This window comes from Leucopleurus acutus (assembly GCF_964270905.1).
Source record: "Leucopleurus acutus genome assembly, chromosome: 6".
In the NCBI taxonomy this organism is placed as follows: domain Eukaryota; kingdom Metazoa; phylum Chordata; class Mammalia; order Artiodactyla; family Delphinidae; genus Leucopleurus; species Leucopleurus acutus.
The window spans coordinates 674,379-691,375 of NC_139149.1; the positions used below are offsets into that span (position 1 = coordinate 674,379).

The 16,997-nt window shown below is 48.1% G+C and overlaps 1 protein-coding gene across 3 annotated transcripts in view; it reads left to right on the forward strand.

The window, feature by feature from the left end:
* Positions 1-12,834, forward strand: part of EPB41L5 (erythrocyte membrane protein band 4.1 like 5) — a 138,939-nt gene extending 126,105 nt beyond the window's left edge. For 2 of the 3 annotated variants that reach the window (XM_082841829.1, XM_082841831.1), the window contains 5 exons: positions 793-883; positions 2,572-2,646; positions 5,993-6,034; positions 6,387-6,523; positions 12,740-12,834. In XM_082841829.1, coding sequence (XP_082697955.1) covers positions 793-883; positions 2,572-2,646; positions 5,993-6,034; positions 6,387-6,523; positions 12,740-12,806 — 412 coding nt within the window. In that variant the 3' untranslated portion in view covers positions 12,807-12,834. The remainder of the gene's footprint in view (positions 1-792; positions 884-2,571; positions 2,647-5,992; positions 6,035-6,386; positions 6,524-12,739) is intronic. The other variant, XM_082841830.1, reaches the window with a different exon arrangement.
* Positions 12,835-16,997: the final 4,163 nt, after the last annotated feature.

The following is a 16,997-nucleotide window of genomic DNA, read 5'->3' on the forward strand; positions in this document are numbered from 1 at the left end:
CCTGCCGGGTGTGTCATCCTGGTGGGTGGCGGTCTCTTGGCTTCCCCGTCTCCTCCCTGGCATCGAGGCTGCCTGTTCTTGTGATCCTCACCTGGGGTTGACATCCTTGTCCTTCCTGCTGGCATCCTCTCCCGGGCCGATCCCGCCACCGCGTCTGGAGCCCTGGAGGTGGGCTGCTGCCCTGTGCCGTGGAGTGTGCTCCCACCCGCCTCCTGCAGGGGCTTCCTGCCTCGTTCTCCGCGCCTCAGGTGTTCCATGTCACTGAGCTGTCCTGTTCCTGATCTGTCTTCTTCGTGTATCTGTCTGTCTTGTTTTGTGTATCTGCCTAGTCTTCTACATGATTTCTCTAGATCGGTTGCTCTTTGGAGCAGACTGTAGCATCTAATCTGCCCATAACCCTGAAATCACCTCTTGTACTGTGTGTTTCACGGTTTTCGGCATTTCCTCAAAGCTCGTGAGCTACCACTGACATCCTTTATTGGTTCTGAAGTTTTATGAGTTTATTCTTTTGTTAAAAAGAAATCTTTTCTGTCATTTCATTGAGCTTCAGGAGGGAAGCAAAGCACTAGTGAACGGGTCTGACCTGGTTGCGAACCTGTTATGCAATGGGTGGGGAGGGGTTCATGGTGGTGTGTGGGGCAGCGCGGACCACTGTCTGCCCCCCCCACCCCTCGCTGTCTCTTCCTTCCGTGCGGGGTAGTTACCCTGCTTCCCCGAGCCGCCTCCTTCAGCACACTGCCTGTTGCTCCTGCATCGGTCGTCCGTGACACAAACCTGTCTTTGTCTTCCTAGTGCTGAGTTAAATGAGAACGCCATGCCCGGCCCTGGAGGGTCTCTCATTCCGATGCGAACCACACCTGCAGAAAATGGGCCTGCTCTAGAGGTAACGATTCCTTCCACTTTCAAGGTTGCTCCACAGAGACTCCCTTGCCTTGAATCCTGGTTGTACAGGACACCTGGTGATCTCTGACGGCCACCAGAACGTCAGCCGTGAGAAGAGCGTTGAGCCTCACTTCTCTAGGGAGAATCCAATTGTCACATCCCTCCCAAGAGCAGCTCAGGGTTTCTTCTCCATTTTTGAGGTATTTGTTGGTAGTTTTGTTTTTAGGGGGTCTCGGTGTTTTTGGGTTTTGGATTTGGGCTATGCTACCCTAGTGTCTCAGACTTTACATGACACATAACAGGCACTAAATAAATATTGATGGATCGAAATTGACTTTCTGACACTGATTGTGTTTGTAACATAACCAGCTTGTCTCAAATTCTGCCTCTCCTCTATCCATCGGCCGTACAGTCTTAGCAGGTCACAAGTCACAGAGACCCAGCTCATGCCCAGTGAACGCTTTCATTTGCAAGTTAAACAAAAAATTATTTTTGTAGATGAACATTTACCATTTTGTTCTTTTATAGTGCAACCACATTTATTGTAGAAGTTTACCAAATATTTCATGAAAACAACACATTAGAAATCACCTGATTCCCACTACCCAAAGACAGTGTGTAGTTAATATTCAGGTGTATAGTTTTTCAGGCTTAGGGGTTTAAAAAAAAAAACTCAACCTAAAATACCTTTAATCAGGAGATTTCTTTCTGCTAATTAAAATTCTAAAAAGATACACTGACATCTCTGATCACTGAAAATCGTTAGTTGGAACCCGAGATGTTTTTGGAACAGAGAAGGACAGTTAGCCCAAAGATTTATTGCATATTGTACCAGACAGCATGATAGGCTTTGAAAATTCAAAAATGAGTGAAACATGGCCTCTTCTTTCAAACTGCTTCCAGGACAGTTGGAGAGAGAATTTTGATACGTTGTGGTAGAGATATGCACAGGCCACCTGGGGGGCCCACTCAGGTCACAGGGTATGGGGGGGGGGTGGGGGAGGAGACAGGCAGGTTTTCATATGTGCGATTAAAATTCACTTGACATCGAACAGGAAACACACGGTGGCCTGAAGACAGGCAGAAATGTATAAATGAAGAGCCTTTTTTGTTATGGACTACACCCTGGATACTTACTTCTCTTATTTCCAGACTGGAATTTTATCTGTTATCCTTTTAAAATTCTTCCTGTGCCCAGAAACACACACACACTGCAGTACAGAACTCTGTTTCTATAAGGTGCTTCAAATACTAATTAGACGAAAGTATTAACATTTATGGGGGGGGGGGTTATATTATACTCTTTGTGAACAGTGAAGCATCCATGTGGATAAAGAAGCATTCCAAGTTCAGGCGTGTCCTTAGTCATCGTCTCTTGGGCTGAACCTTTAGCCTCTGCCATCTGGTTTAAGAACTGAGAGCCGGGACGGTCCTAACCCTACGCAAGTTTTGTCTCACCAGAAGGAATAGTTGTATGAAAATTCATGTGACACTTTAGCTTTTTAAAGTTCTGACTGTAGTCTAGGCTCCCCTCCAAACAAAAGTGGAGTCACTAATAATCATGATTCCTGAGGGTCCCCTTCGTCACCATCCAGGCCTGGGTCCAAATTATGCATTGAGAGGATATGGAAAAAATCTGGTCTGGTGACTGATGGGTTGTTTAGCATCCGTGTGCCTTGTCTTCTGTAGGGCGCCACAGATGGATTGGACGCCTTGCTTTTATCTCTAACTGGGAGTCTCATTGACCACACAGCCACACCTCAGGTAAATAGGCTTTAAAACAGCAGGACGGAAAGGTATTTCTGTTCGAAAATGCTCCCAGTAGATTCCAGTTCTTGCCTTTTCTGCAGTTTAGTAAAACTTTTCATTATTAAGTGTTTATATTTCGGTAGCCACCTAGCATTGCCTTTTCTGTAGGGAAGTTCTGCCCTCTTGAACCTGTGTGTCACTGGACAGCAGCCACATGTTGCCGAGCCTCTTTGTAACTCAGCACCCTGTTAAGTAGTGTGAGAGGGACATGTGGGGGTAAGCCAGCTTCTGAAGAGTTCAGACAGTAAGACCTCCAGGTGTTAAAAACATTTACAGAATGGTGGGAGCATAAGAGCGGTTGGCGTTAAACATATTGATCATTATTTGAGTTTGGGAGATACCGTGTTAAGTACTGTGACCATAATACAAAGAGGAAGCAGTCACTTCCCTCCAGAGACATACTGGGGTGCAAGGTACACAGATAGTGCATTTAGTGCCTTATGAGTGGCGTGGCAGGAGTTGCCTAGGGGTCACTTGAAGGCTTGCAAGTGAGGGCAGTCCTTCCCCTGATGTTTGCGTAGGTCACCAGCCCTCACTCAGGTGTGTGTCTGCATCACTGGAAAGAGTAGGGAAGCACAGATTGCTGGCCTCCACTCTCAGGCTTTTGGGTGTGGTGCATGTGGTCTGGGGCCCAAGAAGCTGCATTTCTGACACGTTCCCAGTGATGTGGGTGTGGGCCGGGAACCACCAGCTTAGGGCCACAATCACAAGAGACTTTACCAGGGGAGCAAGCAGAAAATGGAGGGGATGTCGGCAGTATCGGGCCGCAATAACCCTCAGCCAGATGAAAGAGGCAACCTCTAAGGCCAGTGCCCGATGGCCTGAAGCCCAGAGAAGGAGTCCTTCGGGCCCAGCTCAGAGCACTTGCTGCTTGTGTGTGCTGCCTCACAGGTGGGGGCAGTACAGTGATGAAAATCAATTTGATTAAAGACTTTTTTTATCACTAATATATTTTTCCTTCCCTACAAATTTAGAATGTTTTAAATAAGAATGTAGACTATGATGCATTTTAGATTCTACATATGAGCTATCTATTCTATTACACTTACTGATTTTTCTGTTGTTAGAACTGTAATACTCTTCTAATAATTTTTTTTTGGCTGCGTTGGGTCTTCGTTGCTGCGCGCAGGCTTTCTCTAGTTGCGGCAAGTGGGGGCTACGCTCGGTTGCGGTGCGCGGGCTTCTCATTGCGGAGGCTTCTCTTGTGGAGCACGGGCTCTAGGAGCATGGGCTTCAGTAGTTGTGGCATGCAGGCTCAGTAGTTGTGGCACACGGGCCCTAGAGCACAGGCTCAGTAGTTGTGGCTCGCGGCCTCTAGAGCGCAGGCTCAATAGTTGTGGTGCACGGGCTTTGTTGCTCTGCAGCGGGTGGGATCTTCCTGGACCAGGACTCGAACCCGTGTCCCCTGCATTGGCAGGCATATTCTTAACCACTGAGCCACCAGGGAAGCCCTCTAATAACTTTTTAAGTGATTCTGATACATGTTGAGGCCAGTCCAGCATCATTATGCAGGTGTTTTGCTGTTTTTGCTTGTTAATTCTTTCAGATGATTTTTAGAGTAACTTTGTCAAGTCTCACTCCCTCTGAAAGCCTTTGAATTTTTATTTGTAATTACATTAAATTCATAAATTAACTTGTGGAAAGAACTGATACATTTGTGATAATTCGTCTTAGCCAAGAGTACAGTATGTTTTTCTCATCCATGATTTCCTATTTCTCCTAGAAGTTTTGCAGTTACAGTCTCCCCAATATAAGTTTTATATTTTCCTATTTTTGTTATTTCCAGGTCCTTCATGTTTTTTTGCTATTGAGATTTTTTTCCCCGTTATATTTAAAGAATTTAGGATTTAACCTAACAGAAAATAGAGAGTCTCTAAATGTTCTCTGTAAGTCTTCTCCATTCTTCATTAGGTTAACTCCTAAATACTTCATAGTTTTGTTGATATTGTGAATGGTATTTAATTTTTTTACTATTGAATTCATAAGTTAATTTTGTGTCTGGCAAACTTGATGAATTCTTTCAGTAGCCAATCTGCTGATTCAAATATTCTGTCAGTTTCTGGGGTGTCTTTAGTATCTCTGTCTGCAGTTATTGATTAATCCATTTCTTACCTATTTCTGGATCTTCCAATTTTTTGTGTATTTTGAAGATAGGCTGTGAGATGCATATATGTTGATGGTAATTATACTTTCTGAGCTCCTTTTAGCACTTTAAAGTGTCCTTCTTCGCCCTTTTTTTCCTCTCTTTATTTCCCTTTTGACTGATAAAACGTTGACACCCTAGCTTTAAGTTTGAATCACCTTATGTATAATTTTCTGTCATTTTATTTTCAACCTTTTTCTATCTGTTGGTTTTAAGTGGACCTTTCAGCGTTTTGCTGGGTCTTGTATTTAAAATCTTATTCGAGAGTCTGTATCTTCTGATTGAGTTTAAATCCATTTATATTTACTGTAATTATGGTTATTATAGGACTTGTTTCTGCCAAACCATTTTTGTTTACTTTTACCATATTTCTTTTTTCTCTCTCTTCTATTTCCTGTGGTTAGAAGTGCACTTTCTTAATATTGGTGGGAAAGTCATATTTTGTATTTTTATTCTTTTGTTGGTTACCTAGATTACTAAAACCTGGACTTATATTAATTTTTTCTTACCAGAATCTGTCACCAGTGCAAGGACTGGTCTAAGCTTCCACAAAATAGGGGGGAGTCGGGAGTTCATTAGATTACAATTCTACATGCAGAAGTAAGATACAGAAAATTAAACCTTAAAAAGAATATAGCAGAGGCCCTGTGAGTCAGGAGCAGCGTGGGTGTTTTCATTGCTCTCTCCTCCAGGCAGAGTTAGAAAATGGCCTGTAGCTGGACAGAGCTTTCTTCTGTCTTCAGTTGAGTTAGCCACAGTCCGCTGTGCAGCGTGCTACCAAGAAGGCTATGATTGTTTGTAATGGACTGAAATGAAGTTTCAGAAAATAAATCTTAAATTGGATGCTAGGGGTTGGGGACAGTCCTAGTGAATGACCTGAAAGTAGTAGTAGCATTAGTAGCATTCTGGGAGTAGTAAGTTTTTAGATTAAAGAGGTTCTCGAGATAATGACAGTTTCTTAAGTGGTGACACATGGCATGTGTGCTGTAGAAAAGGACCTTGGGTTCAGAAGTCCATGTCAGCTCAAGGGTACCATTAAGACCTGCTCCCTGCCCCCCACCCCAGTGCATTTCATAGTAGAAGAAAGCATTATGAGCATAATTATGAAAATAAGTCAGTCTTCCCTAAAAATAAATATACATGTACAATTTTTTTCAGGTATCTTCCATATCCACGATCACACCCCGTTGGATTGTGCCAGTAAGTTAGTATTTGCAATTTTTCTTTCCATTACCCTTTCAGAATGAGGCCTGAAGGAATACCAGGTTCTTATTTTTCCTTGAAAACACGGGGTCATCATCAAATCTCTACTGATTGAACCTACTGGCTTCAAACTAGAGGTTTAATTTTTCTGTTTGTAAATACTTAAGGGTGCTGACAAAAACAAAAATGTAAGTCTGATGTGAAGGATGGTAGAAAAACAAAGCAGCTGTCACGCTGAACGTCACCCTTCTCATCGCCGTCATCACTGGAGAAGATGACGCGGGGCTGAGTGCTGGCTGCGGGGCAGGTGTGGTCACCTCCGCTCAGACGGCCCGCGTGTTTCCCTCAGCAGAGCGCTGCCCTTCCTAACGGGCTTGCAGGAGACGACAGCAGGCTCTCGCCGGCCGGGAAGGAGGGGCCTGGCAACAGAGGTGTGGTCTCCCTCATCTCTCCCCCAGCGCCGTTCTTCGTGGATGCTGTGACCAGGTGAGGAATCTTTTCTCAGTTGCAGTTCTCAGGCCTCTGTTAAGAGGAAAATATAACGAAATTAATTGTACTTAAAGCAATAATGTCAATTCTTCTCTAGTTGAACTTAATTGAAACTGAATAAATCTTTTCTGTGATTATTATTTAGAGTAGTGTTTTTTTCTTTTTTCTTGTCAGTAGCAATCTTCTACAAAATTATGAAGTAGACCTTACTTTCTTTTTCTATGAAGTCTTTATTAGATAAAGATATGAGCAGGTTTATCTTTAAAACTTTGTATTTGTTTTAAAATTGATGTACGTCTTTTCCTGTCATGCTTTATGTTAGGTTGTCCATGAATACAGCGGAAGAGGCTCAGATAAGGGTGGGGTAGGGGATTCCCAAAGTGAGGGCTCTGATGTAGCTTTTACCGCAAGCTTATTTTAGCATATCACTTGCCACAGACAGAGCTTTTGTTCAGCATGTAGTTCTTCAACTTTTAATTGTTAGGATCAAGACTGTGCCTGTTTTTCAGAAGATCTATGATTGCCTCATTTCTCACCTCAGACGTCTTCCTGGTATGTCTACTGTTTCTCACATCCTCCTGGTGTTGAGAATGCGGGTTGGTTGAAGTAGATGCTTTAGAGAACAAAATCCCTGGTTATAACAGAAAAGTTATTAGAGATAATTAACTTGAGAGAAATTCATAGTTTCATTTTAAAATTGTTGTCTTATCTCCATAGTCTTTAATATAATTGTTCACTCAGCAAACACTTACTGTCTGCTAGGTACCAGGCATTGCTTGTGTCCGGCACTGAAGGTAGGCGTGAACAGGACAGACATGGGGCCTATTTTCCTAAATATCTGTATGATTGGTAGTTCCCACTGCAAACATAAGGATTGTGTGCAGAGGGCCAGGTGATAATTCTTCGCAATTGAGTTCACACGGTAAAATGCGAGTTCGTAAGGACTTCCAAATGAGAAGTTACAGATGACATCAGAGCTTGTCTCCATTCCTTCCCAAAGCAAAGTAGTCATAAAGGAATTAGATCAAAGATGACAGGTAGTACACCTGAAACTAATACAATATGTCAGTATCTCAGTAAGGAAAACATGGCCAGTAAATCAGTGAAACAGTTGAGTCCAGAAACAAATCACACCAGTATAGTTACCTGATTTATGAAAAATGATAGTACAATGCTGAAGGGAAAGAGCGGTCTTGCAGTAAATCAGCCCGACAAGTTAAATACCCTTGGTGGGAAAAAATCTTGACCCAACCTCATACTACACACCAAAATCTACTGTAGGTGGATTGCAAATCTAAATATGAAATGTCCAATAATAAAGCTTTTAGAAGAAAATATAAGTGAACATCCTATGGCCTTGAAATAGGCAAAGATTTTTTAAACAGGTCACAAAAAGCTTCAATCATACAGGAAAAATTGATAACTTGGATTTTGTCCAAAACTCCTATTCAGGGACTTCCCTGGCGGTGCAGTGGTTGAGAGTCCGCCTGCCAAAGTAGGAGGCACGGGTTCGAGCCCTGGTCCGGAAAGATCCCACATGCCACAGGGCAACTAAGCCCGTGTGCCACAACTGCTGAGCCTGTGCTCTAGAGCCCATGAGCCTCAACTACTGGGCCCATGTGCCACAACTACTGAAGCCTGCGCTCCTAGAGCCCGTGCTCCGCAACAAGAGAAGCCACTGCAATGAGAAGCCCGCATACCGCAAGGAAGAGGGGCCCCTGCTCACTGCAGCTAGAGAAGGCCTGCATGCAGCAACGAAGACCCAACACAGCCATAAATAAATAAATTTTTAAAATTAAAAAATAAACTCCTATTCATCGAAAGATATTATTTCAAGCACTCAAAAAGGAAGCCACACAGTGGAGAAGACAACCGCACTTCCCCCTCCCCCTGACTCTGTCTGTGTCTCTCTCATAAAGAACTCATATCCAGAATATATAAAGAGCTCTTGTGAATCAATAAGAAAAAGAGAGCTTAATAGAAAAATTGGCAAAAGAGTTGAATAGGCAGTTCACAAGAGGGTATCCAGGTGGCCCATCTTGACAAGTTATTGAGAAATACAAATTCAGACCACTGTGTGATACCACTGCATACACCTAGAATGGCTCAAGTGAAAATACACATAGTGCCAAGTATTGGTGAAGTTATGGGGCAACTGAAACTGTAAATTGAAATAACCGTGTTGGACATAGATTTGGCTGTATCTACGAAAGCTGAAAATACGTTTACATGCGTACCCAATAGAAATACACATATGTGTCCATCAGAAGGCATGTACAGGAATGTTCACAAAAGCTGTGTTCATCGTAGCCCAAGCTGAAGACTTTTTAAAAGCCCACTGGCAGTTAACTAGGTAAGTACTGGACTAGAGCAGTGAAAACTAACGAACTGTAACTGCGGTAGAGAGATACAGATGAGTCGCGCACACACAGTTACGTGAGGTATTTATTGATCTGTAACAGATCACCACACGTTTAGCGGCTTACACCCCATTCCCTGCAGGTCAGGGGTCTGGTACAGCCTAGCTGTGCCCTCTGCTGCGAGTCTCCCCCAGGCTCCACTCAGGGAGTCGGCTGGAGCTGGGCTCTCATGTGAAGGGTCAGCTGGCGGAGGGTCTGCAGTCATGGCCGTTGGCGGAATTCAGCTCCTGAGGGGCTGCCCGCTGAGGGCTGGCTCCAGGCCGCGCTGCCCTCGCTACTTGCCTGGGGCCTTTACTTCAGCAGAGCCAGCAGACCAGGAAGGCGGTGGGACGCCTGCCAGCCGGCCAGAGGTCGCCATCTGTATACTGTAATCGCGGAGTGACAGCCTGCTGTTACCTTTGCTCACTTGCATTGGTTAGAACAGACCACAGGGCCTGCCGTGCTCAGGGGGAGGAGGGGGTCATTGGGGTCATCTTAGAGTCTCCTCCGCATGATGATGGGAAGGAGGCACAGCTCTCAGAGACCGAAGTAATGGTTACCCTGGAGGTGGCTAGTTTCAGAGTGCTAGTGACTTTCTGTTTCTCATTCTGCGTGCTGATTGCACAGGTGTGGTCAGTGTGCACAGGGTCCTCAACTTACAACTCCTGATTTGTGCACTTTAGCGTATGTATGTTATAATCAGTAGCGTGTTTTTAAAAGAATGGTGATGGGGTTGCATCTGTACAGATTCAGATTTACTTGGGGTGTGCGCTGTGTAAATTTTATTTTAAAGTTAAAGAACAGGAGAGGAGGGCTTCCCTGGTGGCGCTGTGGTTGAGGGTCCGCCTGCCGATGCAGGGGACACGGGTTCGTGCCCCGGTCCGGGAAGATCCCACGTGCCGCGGAGCGGCTGGGCCCGTGAGCCATGGCCGCTGAGCCTGCGCGTCCGGAGCCTGGGCTCCGCAACGGGAGGGGCCACAGCGGTGAGAGGCCCGCGTGCCGCAAAAAAAAAAAAACAAAAGGACAGGAGAGGAAACAGCAGCAGTTGAGATTACCGAGCAAGTTTTAGGAGCAGCTAAATGACAGATAAGTGGTGACCAGCTTGGCAGAGAGGATAAAGCTGAGATCTAAGCCTGAAAAGGGGAGGGGGTGGAAACTGGGAAAATACGAAGCCAGTCCATGCGCTAGCACCCGGGCTGGCTCAGGAGCTGAGGCACCAAGTGTTGGGAAGGTGGGTCCAAGGTGGGGCTGTGAATGTGCCCCTTCATACACTCCCCCTTCCCGCCCTGCCGATGCCGGCCTCATTCTGGAGGCTCCCCTCTGGAGGAGCTGGGCGGGCAGGGCCCTGGGTCTGGGGGCCCTGTTGGGAGGAAGGCCCTGACCTCGGGGGGGTTAACTCAGTGTCCACACGCCAGGGGTGAGACCCCCAGCCTTCCTTCTGTTTCCAGCCTCCAGAATGCTGTGGGCCACGTATGAACGTCTCAGGTGAGAAATTCAGAGGATTGCTCTCTAGAGAACCTGACCGAGCGAAGAAAAAGGCCCAGAGAGACTGACGTTTGTGGATCGCAGGAAATCTGATACCTCGACTTGGAAGCCCGTAGTTAGTGGATTTTGCCCACACGTGCACAGCTTTCAGACAGCGTTCCAGCGCTTCATGCTCAAGTGTGAGCATGCTGCTTCCCTCTTAAATGTGAACAGAGCCAACGATTGTCAGATGTTTGAGGGAACACCAGAGCAGGTCAACTTGAAAAAGAAACAGGGAGGAAATAAAGGAATGTGAGCGTCAAAAACTTTGCGAAGTGACAGTGTGAGAAAGAAGATGCTGCATCCATGCAGCAATAACAGGGAATTAAGGAAGGAACAGAAAATGAAGTATTCTTGGAAGTTATTAACCATGTTAAAAATAAAATTCAAAGGATGCACGGAAGGTAAGATTGGAGAAATCCCCCAAAATGTAGAAGAAACGTTGAGAATTGGGAGAGAAAAGAAGATTGGAGATTGGTCTAGGAAGTCCACTATGTGAATCATTGGAGGTCCAGAAGAAAGAACACAGTAAATAAAGTGTCCAAGAAAGAAATCAAGACTTCCCAGGACAGAAGCACTTGAGCTTTTAGATTAAAGGAGCCCAGTGAGTATCCAGTAACAGAATGAAAATAGACAGCAGCAAGGAACATCGTGAAGTTTCAGAACATAAGAGAGGATGTTAGTCTTCAGAGAGGGGGAAAAAGAGTTCATACAAAGGACTGGCGATCTCAATGGCAGCAGGCTTTACTGAAAGCTAGAAGATAACAGAGCAATGCCTTCAGAATTCTGGAAGAAAATCATTTCTCACCTCATGTTTTGTACCCAAGCTATCAATGAAGTGTGAGATTAGAATGAAGACATTGTAGGGAGTTGCCTGGCCGTCCAGTGGTTGGGACTCGGTGCTTTCGCTGTCAGGGCCCAGGTTCAGTCCCTGGTAAGATCCTGCCAGCCGTGCAGCGCAGCCAAAAAAGAAAAAAAGAAATGAAGACATTTTAAAACGTGGAGTTTCTCTAAAATACATGCTTCTAAGGCGGCCTTCCTCAGGAAGCGACTTAAGTGGAGGATGTGTTCCATCAAAACAAGGTGATTGTCCAGGAAAGAAAACGGGGAACCCAGGAAACAGGTGCCGGAATTTACCAGGAGGAGAGTGAAGGGAAGTTCCAAGCAGGCCTAGGAAGGCTCCTGTACAGACTGGAAGGGGAGGCTTTGGAGCCCCAGGAAGGGTATTGCCAAGGGAGAACGAACAACACGTGGCCCGCGCCCAGCTTTACAAAAGGACCTGAGACCAGAGGCCTGGTTGCGTTTGGTTAGGGATAAATTAGCAACGAAGTATTGGACGCCGAGCAGGCAGTTACAACGAGAAAACAAGTTGTACCAGAGAAGAGGCGCAGCACACCCATAGTGCGCCGTGGGAGTATTTATGTAATTAGGGCAGACGGCGGCCATTAGGGGGGCTGTGTGTCATCGTGGAGACACCCCCTTGAGAGCAGTGAGGACGACGGCAGCTGGCGGGCCCGCCTGGAGGGCTTGTTAGGGCACAGGCGCTGGGCTGTCCTGAGGCTTTGGGCCAGTGGGCCAGGGGCGGGCCTAAGAACCTGCGCTTATGACAAGTTCCAGGGCCACGCTTTGAGAACCAGGGATCCAGAACAAGAAGGGAAGTACCAGGAAAATCCAGTCGGCAGTGTCGTCTCCGTGGCGTGGAAACGCGGAAGGGGGGGTTCCAGTGACAGCGGTTTCGTTCACACGTCTTGATAGCACATCGACGATGTTAACCTCTGGCCTTGGGACTTCGGTATCGTTTTCAGTCTCCCTGAAGCCTGCACCTCCGCGCACGCCCTTGCCCTGCGGCGAAGCGTCGCACTCTTACTCTTGCTTCACCTCTGACGCAGCAGGGGAGGTGGCGCGGGACTCAGAGCCGCCGCGGGGGCCGCGTGAGGACACACAGGACCCCCGGCCCTGGTGCTTGCCGAACGTGTTGCCATGGTGCTCGGCACAGCCCTGTCCTCCGTGTTCTGTGACAGCCCTGGCTCAGCAAGAGGTGTCTGTTCGGTGTATTTTATCCAAGGAAGCAGGGGAAATTGATGTCTTTAGGTTCCATTTCAAGATGGAATAAGCATCAGTTATCTAGAAAATGACCCTCTGCGGAATCGCCTGCGTTAAGTGCTACTACACACCCCTCTTTACTCTCCGCATGCTCCGCGAGGCGCCTGGGAAGAACGCAGGTCGCTTCCGCCGTGGATGGTCTTTGCGTTTTCCAAAAAGTGAGTAACGTGTTCTTTCTTCCTGTCAGCTCGGCTCCAGCCTCTGCTGGAGAAGCCACCTTGAAGCAGAAGTGTTTGCTGACAACAGAGCTCTGAGGGGCGGCCGCTCCTCACCGTGACCCGAGGCCGGGCCCTCCAGCCGTCCGTCCTGGAGTCCGCTTCTGCTGGAGCTGGTTCTGCACTTGTGGGTAAAAGAGCTCACCCGGGTGTGGCCTCACCTCTGAAAAAGCAGTTCATTCCCGTCCAGCTGGAAGGGCGTAATCACACTACACGCAGCCCAAGCGGGCGCCTGTGGTCGTTCCCTTTCTCTCATTTCGTGTGAAGTCGTGGATTCCTGCCGCGGGGGTCCCTTTCCCTGTGGCTTGCTCCGAGCTCTTTGCTCCGCCCAGTGGCTGTGACTGTTCAGGACGCCCCCTGGGTGGGCCGTCGCTGGTGGTCAGCAGCCTTGGGAAGCTTACTTCTCTCTCTGGTGTCAGGGTGAGTGTCCTTGATGTGAGTGCCTGCTATAGAAATTGTACCCTTCTGTGCATTGCCTGGAAATCAGGAATTGAGGTAGATCAATTATTACTAAAGAGAGCTTTTTAGAATACAGAGGGTTTTCAGATGTCTCCCATACTTCTGACTTTTTGCTGGACTGGCTATCTTAATACTCCAAGTTTACATCAAGGTAAGATAGACCTTGAGAAGAATTACAGAGGAATCAGTTGCCCGGCACAGTTTTTCAGCCCAGCCGTCCCTTGGGAAGCACACCTGCGTGGAGCGCACGCGCATCCTGTAGCTTTTGGCCTGGAAGGGGTGGGGTGGCCGCAGAGACCTCCAGGCGTCCACGCGGCTCCCTGGGCTGCGTGGGGTTGAAGGCTGAAGTCAGCTCAGGCGGCGAAGGAGAGCACAGTAGTTTCCAGGTCCCCATTTGGACGTAGGCTCCATTTCCTTTTAATGTAAGCTGAATAAATTCAGACGGTGTAAACTGAAGGAAAAAAATGCCAGGATAGAAATAGGGAATCGGGTTGAGGGGATTCATGTCTGAAACTAAATGCAAGGTACTGCAAGAACGTTAGGGATTTTGTGTTAGTTAAAAAGGGTTCTCTAGAATTTCCTCATTACTTTGCATCTGCACAAAAAATTCTGGATGTTAAAGTAGTATATGCTCATTATAGAAAATAGAGAAAAGAATTTCAACACCCAGAGAAGCACTATTTTAGCTTCAAAACTTTGGACTGCGTAAAGGAAACCTCAGTTGCTGTGGGGAATGAGGGTGATCTGGAAATCGCGTTGGTAAAGTTGTTGTGAATCCCTGTTACCGAGGGCTGATGTTAAACTACCTCCTGGAATTTGGTTTTGGTCTGCTGCCCTGCGGTGTGCACGTAATTGAGTGTTAGTGTCTGCTGTCCACCAGAAAAGAACATCCAGTTTTCAGATCGTTAAAACTCCATGTTCTGGATGGTCCTGGGTTCCCCGTAACATAATCACACTCAGGCAAACGCACACTCTTGTCTGACTGGAAAGCCCTGGGATCTTAATCTTGTGCTGTTCCCAGGGGGCCGTAGAGATTGGAAACGACTTTTTCACAAAACAGTTCTGCCGAAGGAAAGACAGTTGGCACTTCTTGTTGGCTGTCTCCCCTTAGCTGTTATCCTAAGCTCGTGGATTTCGTTGGGGGAGCTCGTGCCACTTCGTAATTGTCAAACAGATTTTCTCGCAGCTCTAATGACACCTAGAACCAGGGACTTGACCTGGGACATGCTGGACTGGACATCGAGTTTTCAGCACACCGACGACCCTGAAAGTAGAAGGTTAAGGTTGTGCTTCTGGTCACAGAGCAGCTTTCTAGATTTTGGAATTAAGTTGTTGAAAACATTGCGTAAGCTTTGTGTCTTCAGGTACCTGTGTTCTTGCCAGTCAGAATATTGATAGGGACTTTCTTACAGTGCATTTGAATCTCAAGGTAAAAGGAAATTCTGTCTCACGTCCTGGCAAGAATGGTACGTATGGAAATTAATACTTTAATGAATTAGCCCTGACAGAATAGATACCTGTCAGGTAGACCTCTCCTTTCCTGTCTGCTGCAGGTGCCGTCCCCGGGCGCCTGTAACGTTCACCCTGTTCCGCTGACCTGAGAATGGGATAGGTGGGGGGGGGGGGGGGGGGGGGAAGCAGCAGGTGTGAGTCAGGGAAGGATGCTGGCAGGGAGCCAGGTGTGCGATGGCTCTGGACCAGGATGCAGGCGGTTACACTGGGGGAGGGCACCTCGCTGTGGCAGCCCTGCAGGCCGCTGGCCCTCGGCACGGTTTCTGGTGACAGAAGATCTTAGCGTCTTCCTGCCCACCGGAACTACCCGACCAGCTGAGTGCAGCTCTGGTCCCCGGATGAGCTGAAACAGCCCAGTAGCTGTTCTAAACGGTGGCTGGCTGGGCGGGAAGTTTCTCTGTGTCTAGAGAGGCTCCCACACAGAAGGACAGTGTAGCTATCAGGAGAGCCCTGGCCGTGTTGGATCCAGTCAGGAGGGACGAGCACGTATTTGGAAAGAGCCGGACGACGGGTTTATAGCTGAGCTGACAGAGCCGTTCAGCAGAAATGACAGGAGGCTGCTTGAGCCACAGACTCAGCTCTGTGTCGCTTTCTTTCCAGGCTTTCCAGAACCAGCTTTCGCTCTGCTAACTCACTAGGAGCCGGGATGACGGAGTTGTGGCTGTGAGCAGGTTTAGGGGCTCAGGTTGGGGGGCTGCGTGTGTCCTCTTGCTGTTGCCTCGTTGGTCTGCAGGGGTCTGCGCTTTCTGATGGTTTGCAGGGGGCACCCTGCTGCCGCCTCTGTCTTGGTGGGTGGGGAGTGGAAAGGGCGGGAGCTCAGATCAGCTGGCTTTAGGTCCTGGCCGGGGAAGGTCAGGGCAGGGAAGGGAGAGCTGGCCCTGGGGGCTTACGATGAGCTGGGTAGGTGTCGGTTTTCTCCCCTAGACTCCTCTTCAGAACTTGTGGAATATCCTGTTTCTCGGGGACCTCACAGAGGTCCCCTTTGTGTACACAGGAAGGATTCATCGCCCTTTTATTCCTGCCCTTGAGGAAACCCTGGTGAACAACAGAGTGGTTAGATGCCTTTGCTCTTGATAAATTTAGACGTACCCTTAGCTGCTTGTCTAAAATGTTGTTTTGAGAAAAAATCTCGTTAAGAATGTGTCTTCTAGTCTACTAGGCTTTTGTCTTTACGTGTGTGTGTGTGTGTGTGTGCGCGCGCGCGCGGCCACACGTGTTCTGTGGCCGGTGAGGGTGGGGCCCGGGGCAGCCCTGCATCTTGGCTGCTTGCCCTCCTGTGTCTCGGCTCTGGCCGCCCTGCCTGTCTCCTCTCAGACCAGCGCCAGGGTCACTGCAAACACCTCCGAGAGCAGAGCTGTGTGGCAGCCACTGACACGGGAAAGGCTCTCTTGTTCTGAGTCAGGCCCCAGAGAAGCCAGGGCCTCAGCTTCTCCTCGAGGGCGGGCCAGCAGGCAGTTTTGTCCGGAGCAGGGCTGGTGAGGGCCCGGCTGCGTGCGGCCCGTGTTCAGATGGACTCCGAGGGTGGGCTAGCCCTGGAGGCCCCGGCACCCTCACTCACGTGTGGGCCGGGGCAGGCCTGGCCTCCGTCCCCGAAGGCCGCCAGGTCTCCGCACTTCTGACGCATCTCGCCCTCAGCCTTTTGGTTGCTTGAAACCTGGAGACCTCTAGTGCATAATACACACTGCCATATCACTTGTTCTCTTCTGCACTCACCACGTGGACGCTGTGGCTCCTGAGCGGTCAGAAGAAAGCGGGAAGCTCCTGCTACCTGTTAGCCTCCAGGATGAGGGACGTTGCTTGGTTCACAGAGATTTACCCCGAGCCGTCTGGGCCGAGGTCGCAGGTGCGGAGCTGTGCTTGTCTCCAGCTCTGAGACGTGGTGTCCGGGGACCCCTGTGTCGCCGTGGTGCGGACACCAGCTCAGGCACGCTCCAGGTTTCTTTGTCGGAGAGGCGTTCGGGCACAGAGCCCTGCTCTTTGGATCTTCATAGCTGGATACGATAGACAGTTACAAGGACCTCACTAACTATTTTGTGTTTACTTTTTATCTGTGTAAAGCTTTGCGGTAGCTTTTAAAGTGTAATTTATTTTTTTATCAAGTGCACTCTTCATGCCACGTGTCCGCGGTTTTATACGACTTGTACTAGAAGCGCTGCACTCAGCTGTGAGCTGTTTGTACACTGAGATGACAGCTGTAGATGTGACCACAAATAAAGCTTTTGTGAAACACTCACGCTTGATGAGCTGTCCCGGTTTCTT